Source organism: Lepisosteus platostomus, chromosome 6 (genome assembly GCF_059453375.1).
Source record: "Lepisosteus platostomus isolate fLepPlt1 chromosome 6, fLepPlt1.hap1, whole genome shotgun sequence".
NCBI classification, from domain to species: Eukaryota; Metazoa; Chordata; class Actinopteri; order Semionotiformes; family Lepisosteidae; genus Lepisosteus; species Lepisosteus platostomus.
In genome coordinates, this window is record NC_142616.1 from 54785047 (window position 1) to 54797770 (window position 12724).

Sequence of the window (12724 nt, forward strand, 5' to 3'; positions counted from 1 at the left end):
ACTTTCATAGTCCCTCTATTTTGGTAATTTCACTTGTTTACTAGATATAGCCTAATTTAGATTATTGATATAAACTAGGAAGACCAGGAGTAGTGGGACCTAATAAAGATCCATGTTGTACTCCACTAATTGCACACAATATCTTGAATACATTTCCCCTACAATTTAATAATTAATCTTTTAAGAGAGGTTATTTAAAGCTTTCTGAAAAAAATATATACCATAGTGCATGCTCAGTGCAGGTCAATTAATGTTTTTGCTTGTTTAATGAACCTTATCAAATTAATCAAGCAAGAACTCCAGCAACTTGGTTCTGTTTTGTCATCCTTTTTATGGATTTTTCATTCAGGGTAACACCCCTTGTCCTGATGTCTTGCGTGACTGTTGGATGACTGTCCTTAAGTACAATTCATAGCAAATGGGACTATTTTAAAGTCCGTCAACAAAATCCTCAATTTTCCTGCTCTACCAAAAACTCCAGAACCATTGCTATAGTATATCATCTCATTTTGCAAGAAAAATGAATTTGAGAGTTTTGGGACAGGCTTGCAAAGGTACATTTTTGTGTTTTCCCCACAGTTTGTGGTTTGTGAAATGGAAATAAGTTTTGGGAGTTTCAAAGGTTTTGTAATAGCACAGAAAGAAGTTCATTACCCCCTGTTCCAGGCAATACCACTGAAATGGGATGGGGGTCATGACCCATTTCACAAGGAATGACAACGGCCCAAAATCGAAGCGTAACGAACTATTGTGGAGTGAAAATTTGGCTTAACCCGCTTGGCTGAGGGCCGACCTCCTGGCCGTAGGACGTGGAGGCCAGGACCCCCCCGCAAGGTAACCAAAGGGTAGCTGCAGAGGTGGAGTTGGGGTGGAGGTGGGATGTAAAAGTCGCAAGCGAGGGAGAGAGATATCACATTTGGTAGTTATAGTGTTCGGTGGAGGAAGGACGAAGGGAGTGATTGAGCGTGGTTGTTGTCATCCCTCCCAAACTTTAGTGAAATAAACTCCATTCATGTGCTTAAAACTAAAACTGTTTTGGTTCACAACAAATGGAAACTAGTCCCAAAGGTTCTTACAGAAATAAGTTCAGATTTAACACCTGATTTCCCACACTAACAGTAACTCACTAACCACTTTTATGCCAATTTGCCAACAAAGTGATTTACAGTAGATGCTGTTTTCTCAGAAGTCCTAGCTGAAGAGCAAATGTCTACATGGAGTTGGGGATGATTTTTCTGGTCAAGGCCCTTTTGTACATTTCAGGTTGACATCTGAGAGGTCACACATTTTAAATGGCCAGCATTTCTTAACTCAGCTGGACCAAACTCACCCAGGTGAATTTGTCTAGCAAAATCCGAGACAGTCAAGCAACAAATCCCTTGGCTTGGGGTGATGTTTTTTTTTTTGTCTCATTTAGAACTAAAGAATGTTTCTTCTAACAATCCTGAAAGAAATAACTAGAATTTCATCCATTTTGACAGAAATTAGTTTTTATTCCATCTGCTTTGAAAAGCAAGTGTTTTATTTTCTTTCCACCCAGTTTCATTCCAATCACACCCCATAAAATGCATGATTTGACATAAACAGCAGATGTTTCCAATATGCAGTACCTTCAGACCTCACATGAAATAGCCCTTTCATTAAATATCAATAGTTTCCTTGTCTGCTGTGAAAATAGACCTGTTTTAGGATAAGCAGAGCTAGCTGTTATTTTATTTAGTTTGAAATCGCAAGCGTAATTTAAGTCCTATGTTTGATGAGAGTTCCATTCTTTGCGTAATTTGAAAGTTTGTTAATGCATTTCTTAAAAGAACCAATTAACCCTATAGCTAAGCTTGCTTTTTAGTATTACAGTTTAGAAAAGTCTCTAGGGAACTTTCTCATCAGTACACTTACTTTAGATATTACTTTAATTTCAGAACCAAGATAGTTTAAGTGGCAATTTTTTTATTTTTTATTTTTTTAATATTATAGGCACATCTCAACAATGCTATTGTTCATGTCTTCATATTACTAGTGACTGATAAGGTGATCTGGGTGTCAATGTAAGTTAATTTACCTTGTCAACAAGACAAACAAGGGGGCCACATCTCTTCAGTTTTGAAGATTCGATACAAGTGTACAGTACAGTATAAAAACCTAAGGGATAATGATGGGATCAACTCAAGGGACTATTTTGCACACAGTAGTGAAACAAGGATGATGGGGTGAAATCATTCAGGACAGATAAAAGTAGATTCTTCCTTACATAAAAAGTTTTAGATATCTGGAAATGGCTTTGAAGCCAGATTGTTGAGCCTTAAACTCTAGGCCCAGTTTTCTGAAATAGCCGGATAATATTTTAGATTTCCTTAGCTGCTGAGTTACCAAACAAGCAACCAAGGAGCAAAACGAATGCCCCTTAAATAATATTTCATAAGTTCTAATGATCTCCTATGATGCTTTGCAAAAGAGAAATGATCCCATTTGATATAAAACTTGTTTTTAACCTTAATTGATTGAAGCACATGGTGTAATAATTGGTCTTAAATTTCAACCAAGTAATACAGGAAGGAATATATATAGTTGGTGCACTGTATAAGTATTTAAGGTGCTGTCACACATAAAATATCTCCTATATGGTAAAAGGAGCTATCAATGAATCAAGTTAAATGCAGAAAATAAACCTCTTTTTAATGTCTCATCTGAGCATGCCGTATTCTGCATCTTTAAGACCTGTATAAACAAGAACTGTCTATTACCCATAATCCATGTTTTTTTTTCAATGCATTTATGCTGCATCAATAAGTGGTAGTGTGACATGGAGCTGTCACTTCCCCCCAAATATGGTCCATCCTCAAGTTTGTCTGGGTTTTCTCTGGGTATGTTGGTTTCCTCCCACAGTCCAGACCCATTCTCTATAGGCTAATTGGCATCTGTAAAGGACCTCTTGTGTGTGTGTCCTGTGATGAAGTGATGTCCCTTCCACAGTGTAACTTTGCCTACTGCCTTGTGCCTGCTGGATTAGGCTTCAGTTCAGCACAATCCCGATGGATACTAAGCTTACTGAAAATTGATGTGTTGCAGTCATAAATATTACCACAACAGAGTTTTCATTTTTTTAAATGAACAATTTAATAAATTCAGCACAATAGCATCATAGTACTGGTCCTTTTTATAATTGTGTTAGTACAAACTTTGGTAGTTCTTTTGTTTTACACAGAGAAGGTCATTCCTTGCAAGTTTCCAGGCTTTGGTTGTTCATACATTTTCATAAGGAATGCAAACATACTCCTTCAGGGTATACATTTCAAACACAGCATAATTCCTCATCATAATCAATAAACAAGGTTGAATAATGTTAAAAATCATTCCAATTAATGGAGGCGTCATTAAAAAGTACATTACAATTTAGCCCAAAAGAACAAAAAGATAAATCAGACAGGCAGCAAAAATGCAGCCTTGTATATACAGTATGAGTAAAGACTAAACAATAACATCTATAAATTGTTACTAATTGGTAATAATAAATCTGCTAGGAATTCTACAATCTAACAAATTCTGTAATTAACGGAAAGCCTAAAATGTACTCCATTGTCCCAAAAGTGTATACATAAGGTTTAAGAAAGTATATTTTATAATTGATTTTTTTGTAGGTCTGGAGTAAATATTAAAATTGGCATTTTGACAAGGAAAGGGTGCTCCTTTGATCCTGTGCCATTTTGACAAATTTGACAAATGAAGCATGGCTGTCTTCACATTAAATTCACATTTTTGTTTTATTGCTGTCGTTAGCAGCACAACCCTTTAAAACAACAGATTTTATTTCCTGATAGTTTTATGGGTCATCAACTAGCCTTACTCTTTCATATGATTTCTATATTTCATACATGTAGCTAAATTTGTTTGCTTTTCACGCTGCTTGAAACAACAGCTTTTGTACCAAATGCAACAAGGGTAGAACTTTGCAGTGCTTCCTGGTCTATACCCATCAATTTTGACCACTTACTTCTGGAATGTGATCTATTAAGACAAGTTACATGGTCATCCATTCCTTTCTTTACCATACTTTATGATGCCAGCTTAGATGTTTGACCCAACGTGACGTTTCAGTCATGAGCCAAACGCACACCGATTGCACTGAAACACCTCCCTATACTCCTAAAGAAAGGGGAGATGGCAATGTCCAGGACTGATCCCCAGATGGTTTGTATGGACCTCATGTTGATCAGCAGGATTTGGACACAAGGCATGACGCACCTGGAATGAAAATGCGGAAATGTAATTGTCGAGCAATGAAAAGCTTTACAATATGCAATTTTTGTGTATTCCTAAACTGAGAGGTTAAATAGAGTACATCACACATTCTTCCCTCTTCATACAGTTATAATATCAATTATATCATATAGGTTTGTTGAACTTTAAGAATACAGATTTTAAAACGCATTCTGAAACAAATCAGAAAATGGCAAATTATATAAAGGCGTAGTGAAGTCTAAGTAACAAATAACTAATATTAATACTGTATTATTCAATATACTGTATTTCACATACTTAACTGCTAGATTGCAATTTGTCTGTTGATATTCAGCTTTAAAGAAATTGAAAATCAACAGCATGAATTATGGTTTGCTTCTAAATCGCTCCCTTTTTTAGCATTTCTGAATGACTGTCAAGAAAATTATTAGAGACATGTGAAATGCGAATACTATATTAAACTGTCATTAAAAAATTGAGGGCAGATGATTTAGTACAGTACATAGTAATAAGAGGTATGTCAAGCCCTACGTACCAAATGTGAAGGCAGCTTAATATAGCAAAAAGTATTCCACTGATTAAAGACACAGGGATAGCAAGGACAAGTGTTATTATCCTGTAAAACCAAAGCCTTGAAACTTCGAACAGGGCATGGCTCCAAATCCATACTTTGTCAAAACTATGTACTGTGTCTGGTTCTGCAATCACATCTTCGAAGGAAACCTAAGACAGGAAAAACAATTGTTACATTAGTCATTAGACTGTTTTTTTTTAAATACACCATCTTTTTGTCCTGAAGTTCAAGGATTCTTGACCGAAGAAAAAAAAAAAAGAAGGATCCTGGTACAAGAAAAAGACCATTTATAAATTGTTGTTTAAAATATTTCAGCTTATAGCTGAAAAGCAGATGAGTTGATAATTTTGAGAAGTCAAACAAATTTTTAAAAAACATGAAAAAGTAAGAAACAAAAAATGTCCTCTAGAGGTCAGTAACAGCAAGCAAAAGGAGCAGGAGACCATGAAATACTTTCTTCTAAATGTTTTTTTTTCTTGCATTTTTAAAAACTGCATCACATTAGGGAATATATAAGTTCTGTGACTTGTAGTTGCCTTAATCAGTATGCGCACTTATTTTAAAACATTTTGTACCTAATATTCCAATATTTAAATTTCACTTGTCCGTATAATAGTTTCTGCATTCAATATGGAGACCAAAAATGCTAAACAGTTTCCTGAAAAGCAGTAAAAAAGTAAGCTTTTCTGCATAGAAATTTCTGCTTAGAACAAACTTTCAACCATTCACCCACAATCTTAAAAACATTTCTTCAGACATGTTTTCCTACTAAGTGAGACAGTATAAAGCAGTGATTATCCAATTAAGCATCAAACAATTTGTTTTAGTCACTTTCATTTACAGTTACCTTAAGGTATGCATTTACACCTCTTGGGTCTCGACTCTCCACCACAGGAATTGTGTCTTGTTGGGCTGAGTGGACATTATTCTCTGCTTGCTGCTCTACCACATCGAGAGCACTCTTGGTTTCTGCAGTATGATCCACTTCGATCATCACGGAAAGTTGTACAGAACAAAGAGCCAAGAGACTAGGATCTAGCTGTGTAAACCTCCAAAGTGGACACTCCAAAAGCCCTCGTTGTGTGAAACTGCTTGATGTTAATGTTGTCTGAGGGATATATTAAAACACTGACTTTCTCCTTGAAGGCATCTCCAAACTGCCAATAACAAGTGCAGTTTTCACATTGTTACACTGACTGGCAGCTCAATAAACAGGTTATTGGTACTAATGTGATACATTCCACTATTTAAATATGGGGTAGTGTGCTGAGGTGCTAATGAAAAGAATAACGTGTTAATGAGTTGCATAAATGTGAGGGGGGCTTCAGAAACAAAGCAGCGATCCTTTGTACAATTTCAGAATGACAACAAATTGAAACTTTGTCCTTCCAGTAAAATAACTTTTGTAATAGAAACCACAACATTTACAGGAAAATGGATCTTACTTTCTAAATATAAAACTGCTTAATCCATTACTGTCCACAAAGCCAATGTCATTAAATCTAAATTTTACTATGTAAATGTACAGTACATTACCTGCTATGCTGATAACAAAATTCTTCAGACTAATGTGAAACCTGTTGTATCAAAATACAGGTCATACATTTCATGGGTCTATATAAACAAAGTATTCTTAACAGGATTTGTCAATACTATAGTCAATTTCTATACGTACAACATTGGTGTTAGAACTTGCAGTTAGTCGAACCATTAGCAACCTTGCATCATGCATTTACTCATAATGTACAGACCATTTTCTTATATACCTCAAATCCTTCTCCTTACATTTGCAGTAGCAAAGCACCTGGAATTATATTGAAGGTTACAGATGGCATCAGAAACAATTAAAAATTATGTATCTACATGGAGAAACACTCATTGAAGTCAAAGTAGAACTTCATGCTGGTGACAAAAATGCTATTGAAGAAAATAAGCTTTGGTAAGTACAACTGAGAGGTTCAAAGTCAAATAACTTCTTGTTGCTTGACCATTTCAATGGAGAAACCATTGTTTTTTTTCAATGATAGAGTTAATTAAATTATTTGGTTTCATTTGCAGGAGTTAGGAATGGGCGTTGAGTTAATATTTCAGCACCATGGATAGCAGCTTTGTTACTGCATCTTTTAAGTAATTCCATTCCTACAGCAGCTTCTCATAGGCTGTAATAAATTCATTAAAAAAAACAAGCTTTAAACTCAAACTGATTGTTTCAAAGACACTTCAAGTTCTCCTACTTCCTTACCTTCCAGTATACAGCTGATATAGTAGTCTTTTATATCTTCTTTTAGAATTTTGCCCATTGAGATGTTGGTAGTTAATCCTATAATATATACATGTTTAACACATACTGTACATAGGTTCACAGTGTCCTCTGCTGGCCATTGTGTAGGTTCTCACAGCCTTTAATTTTCTTGTTTTATTATAATTCAGCTTTTTATGCACAAATGAAATACAACCCAAGTGCTTAATTAAATCTGATTTAAACACAGCACTGGATGCTACACGGATAAATATTTCGCCTGATCCTCCTTTGAATGGCATAGACTTAAAGGTACAGACATGAGGGGAAAAATGTATGGTAAACCATATTTTGGTCCACCTGTAGCCTTTCTGGCACTTGCAAATAAAAGTGAAATTTCAGATTGACCATTCAAATACGCAGAGCTCTTTTTTTGGCAACAGCCAATCTCGTGCTTTTGCAATCTCGGCTTTGCTCAACACTGGCCTTTGTTTTGTTGAAGCTGCTCAAGGTGGAAAGCCAGTTCATTACTGCTGTTTTCAGGATGACAAACTCTCTTACCAATGATTTCACAAGGTGCTTTTCAGAAAAATCTGTTTTCCCCAACCTTTGGACCCATTAACGGATCAGCCTCCACAAGCTATTAATAGCTCAAGGCAGCCTTGAAAGTCTGCAAAATGTGCCTTTTAAATGTGCTGGGGAAAATAATCCGTTCAGAAAATAACTCCCGGGTAACCTGAAACGAGGTAGCATAAAACCCACTTAGCTAGATGGATATTAACATAAAATTGATGTCCTTGGATGGGAGACTGTCGTATTTTACTGTAGGTGCTGTATATTTTATAATGCTGGGATTCCAGATGAAACCTGTTTACTGAGAGGAATATAGCCAATCAATATTGAAATCACATACTGTGAAAGTGCTAAGTCTTTCAACAATGAATCAATAGGGAACGTATACATATAAAGACAAAACATTTTATCGCTTTCATGTAACAGCCTAATCAATTTAAACAGCAATTCAGTTTCTCTTTATTTATTTACAGAAAACCTAGAAACTAGATGAAAGTTCATTCAGTGTTGACATGGGTTGCAGGGGACATACACAGCACAGCTCAGGGTCCCTCGGAAACTCTTTATCAACAAAGCCTGTTCACTAACAATCAAAATGCATTAGTGGGAAATGTTTTTGATTAAAGATGAATGTTACACCTGACACATCACCACAGCAGAACAATTTAAAGGTTTGCATGTCAATACATTAGATCACATATATTGGACTAATTACATTTAAAAGTAATGAGAGAATTCTCACTTAATAGCCACATAACACAATCAATCAATGTTAATTTCTAAAAATAGGGTTTCCATGGCAATTTATTTTTGATCAACAGGCTGAAAAGAAATTAGGTTTCTAAAGGTCTGTATGCTTTGTAAAAAGTAAATGCGAACATCTGAAATTCCAACCTAGATGTCACTTATTTCTGTTTGTTCTTTATACTTCCAGCAGTGTAAATTCAATCTGCATCCATCCCAATTTCAGAAGTTTCCCTTTTTCAATGCTAATAATCATTGTGCTCTCTTCTGGTCTTCATATCACAATTTTCATTAACATACTTCGACTTGGGCAGCAGGGTGGTGTGGCAGTTAGCTTCATATGTATCGGGTTCAGGATTCAGTTCTGGTCTGTGGCCCCTTATGTGTGGAATTTGCTATCTGTTTCATGGTCTCTGGTTTTCTCCCACCTTCCAAAGTCATGCTGGTAAGGACTAGTAAGACCTGTCTAAGGTGTACTTATTTCCCAAAATGGACTGTAATGTCTCATCCAGGGTGCAGTCCTGTCTTGTACTCTATGAATCCAGAATACACCTGGGTCCTGACTTTTTGCAGGAATATGCTATTTTTGCTATTGGCTTTCATTTTTCAAGTGTTTGAAATATCAGGTCTCTCAAAATGTAAGTACGATACGCAAAATGTTCTCTTTACTTCACTTCTCCATACAGTGCCATAGAAAAAATCATTTTTTGAGATGCAATCTTTCCTGGCTACCTGTATCTAAAGAGAGCATTGAACTTTCAATCAGCATAGGAATATACTGTACTAAAATGTCTTCACATTTCAATTTAACTACCCCTCTACTCAAAGATCATAATTCAAAATTGAAACCTGAAATATTATACAGATTCCTCACTTGATCTTTGCTCAGGATTAAGAGAAAAACTATTTTCTACTGTATATTGCATGGAAACCTAGTTCCAATGCCAAGTTATAAAAGGTCACAGGAATTGTAGTCACTATCTAAACAGAAGCACACATACAGTATTAAGATACTAAGCTAAATGACCCAAGAGCCCCCTCACACTTTAAATACATTCTACATTCATTCACCAGATATTTTCAAAAGAGAGTGGGTGGAATGTTAGGGCTTTCTCCTCTTTCTAGTTCATGTCCTCCCAATTGATTTTAACTTCATTTAAAATTTTAATGTATGCAATGTAATTTGTTGTGTCTTTTATTTTTAACAGGATCACTGAATTAAAAAAATATATGAAAGCTGGCTCTGACAAGTGTCAAAGTGTTGTCTTGTAATGAACATGAGGGCCTGCTATCAGAACAGTCAGGCCAGTACTTAAGCTTGTGTCTGGGTAATGTGGATAGATCAGTTTCCTGGGGCTAGCAAATCCAGACCAAGTAAATGTGCAAGCCATGCTATTAATTCATAACCTCTCTGTTCTTATCTTAAATCTAAGTCCAATTACATACAAGTCCATATTCCTGCCTTTTTGGCTCCATCTGTAGCATAACACAAACAGTAAGTCACTTGATTGGAAACAAAGTGCCTAGTTTTCCATTCTGGATGAACTGTCCACCTACATAATTTAACCTGGAGTAGGCAGTTTCCCACAATGGAAAAATAAAGAACATTTATTTTTAATTTGCGCAATAAGTAGCAATTGAAAGAGGGGAGCTAGAAAGTGAGGGATAGTTCCCTGGAAAGAATCTATTGGAATAACATAAAATGACACTCAGCAAAATCTAAAATCTAAATAGAACATCTGTATTATCACACAGAAAGCAGCAGCATTAGACTCAATGCTCAACTCATTTCTGAACCAAAGATGTTATTTTTTCCAGGAAAGAAGAACGCATCATTCAGACTAAACCCTGCCGGTTTCCTGCTGGAAAATAGTGGTAAAATCTGGTTTTCATGACATACTGTACATTGTTCTTACCCACAAACGTTGACATTGGCATGTTAATTAATGCATTGCAATGGCAGATGGCAGGCTGCTTCTGAGCAGGAAAGTGAAATAACATTGGCACTGAAATCATTGGAAATCATTGGACTCACCTGCACCTGTCTTGATCCACCTGACATTGACTTGCTTTATTTCCTCAAACGATTACTCAGTAAAAGCTTGACCCCTGAATTTTAATTTTCTGTTAATCATGAATAGCCATCAAGCACAACTGCTTTCTTAGTGGATAATGATAATATACAAACCGTTTATTAGCATGCAACTGTAGTGTTAAGGAGTCCATAGGCCTTTATATTAACCTCCCCTTCACCAGAACCTCCCACCAAACACAGTCCTCAATCCTGACCACACTGTAAGGAGATAGCTCACTCTAACCTTGCAGAAACAGGTCATTACCAGTGTCTGCTGGCCTGTGCTAATCGGCGTGATGAGAATCTAATTATTGTAGAACAGGATCCCCCCTGGAAGACAGAATAATGAGAGTTACATGCATCGGGAGGAGGGATGTGACAAAAAAACATCTGCATTTTCAATCTTTTCCCACTGTGGAACAAATGAGTGATTCAATACTTCATAAGAAACTTGTGTCTGGATAGAGACAAGTGTACAAAAAGATCTCGTACTGCTTGAACATACTGGTTAAATGATTCATATTAAGCTGGCATTTAAGTGGTTAGGAAACTCAGAAGCTAAATTAATAACAAAGTCTAAATTGATTGCAACAGCAGTGCACAGCATCTCTTACTGGTGTCATGTGTCTTCCCAGCAGGATTCTGTTATCCTGCACTAAGCACTACAGCAAGCACAAGACCTGATTCTGTACAAACCCCTCAGCTTCATTATGTTAGATCTTAATACCATTTCAGAATTTTTGGACTATCCCACACTTTCACATTTCCACTTCTGTATATACATATTTGCTTGTTATGATGGCTGTGAATTCTGCTTGGTTTCTAAGATGGATAAGTGTCCTTTTTAACAATATACTATAATTCTGTGCAGCACAATGAGGCAGCTAATATAGCTATAAAAGCGTTAGCATACATTACATGAATGAAATCGCAGTAACAACAAAATTTTTTATATTAACAATAAACTGAAAACAAAATCATTTGTCCACACAGAGTCTTAGTTTATTTGTATCCATGTTTTCCTTCTGAGATGTCAGATATGAGGGTGTGTGCCCAACAAGTCCCTCCCCACAACTAATCCAAAATCAGCTAACCTTACCTTTTAATGTATGCAGTATGCTTGCCTCAAAAATAGTGTATTTTCTAGTTTCCAGTTTATGCAGAAACCTCTTGCAATGTTCTACAAAATGTCAAACAGTTTTGATCCAGATTTAATCCAAGATTTCAAGAATAATATGCAGTCTACACGGAATTGTAACTTGCTTCTCATCTGCATTGTTGATGGAATTAATCATATATATTTGCTAAAATATTACTCCATGTTTCAGAATCTGTCAGCAAGCAAAGTTAGCAGTCAAACACTTAAAAATTTCCTGATAAGCAGAAAATGACATTTTAGCATCAGTGATGAAATGAGTAAGGATTGCTTTTGAAGGTGATAGTGCTCTTTGTGGGAGCATGGACACATACACATAATAGACAAAGTGTTTTTAGATGGGAGGTGCAATAAGAAAACTTACAGTATGGGGTATTTCAACCCCCTTATGCAGTATTTAGTACTTGCTCAAAAGATGTAATAAAAACTATGTAACCTTTTTTAAGAACAGATTTGCTACTCCCATTCCTGGAAAGCATTAATCAATTGCTGTAGGTTGAAAATCTAGATTATCATATAACGACTGGAAAAGGTAAAAAGCACATGTTGAATGCTGAATTAAAGCACCTAATAGCCTCTTTTTTAAATTTTATTGTAAAAATTGTGGTGTTCTCCAAAATCTTCTAATGGCGTTTACTTAAGATCTTCTGCAAGTCTGGTTTTGTTAAGGTAGCACATCTGCATATAATGGTATCTTACAATCTCTGTTTGCCATTTGCAGTCCAAGTGCATTCATTTATAAGGATATGCAGACAAATAGGCCTTTCTCCTTGTTTAATCAGTGCCCTTTAATCTTCATCACAACATTCCTGACCACATTTAAACTCTATATCACACAATGTTTTGATCATAATGTGACACTTGTAATATGAATCTATAATCACATCACATGACTTCAGTTAAGCATAGCCTCTTTTCACAGACAAACTGATTTATTTAATTCATCATTTGAAGCCAAAGATAAAGCTTCCTTTCTTGTGTCTTTCATTAGCCTGGGTCTCTTTTAGTTTTTACAATTCAATCAAAGCTGCTCCTGCTGTCTCTCAGTTTTAACCATAGATGTGCTTCAGAAGCCACTTAACCCCTGCTACTGGGCTACATGAGGTTTCCTAATGTGAAGTCTAAACA

The 12724-nt window shown here is 35.9% G+C and overlaps 1 protein-coding gene across 1 annotated transcript; it reads right to left on the minus strand.

The window, feature by feature from the left end:
- Positions 1–3096: 3096 nt before the first annotated feature.
- Positions 3097–10667, minus strand: cav4a (caveolin 4a). The gene is made up of 3 exons (XM_088636386.1): positions 5658–10667; positions 4772–4959; positions 3097–4239 (listed from the first exon to the last, which is right to left on the minus strand). Exons 1-3 carry the CDS (start codon positions 5802–5804, stop codon positions 4089–4091), a joined length of 486 nt encoding a protein of 161 aa, XP_088492512.1. The 5' UTR covers positions 5805–10667; the 3' UTR covers positions 3097–4088.
- Positions 10668–12724: the final 2057 nt, after the last annotated feature.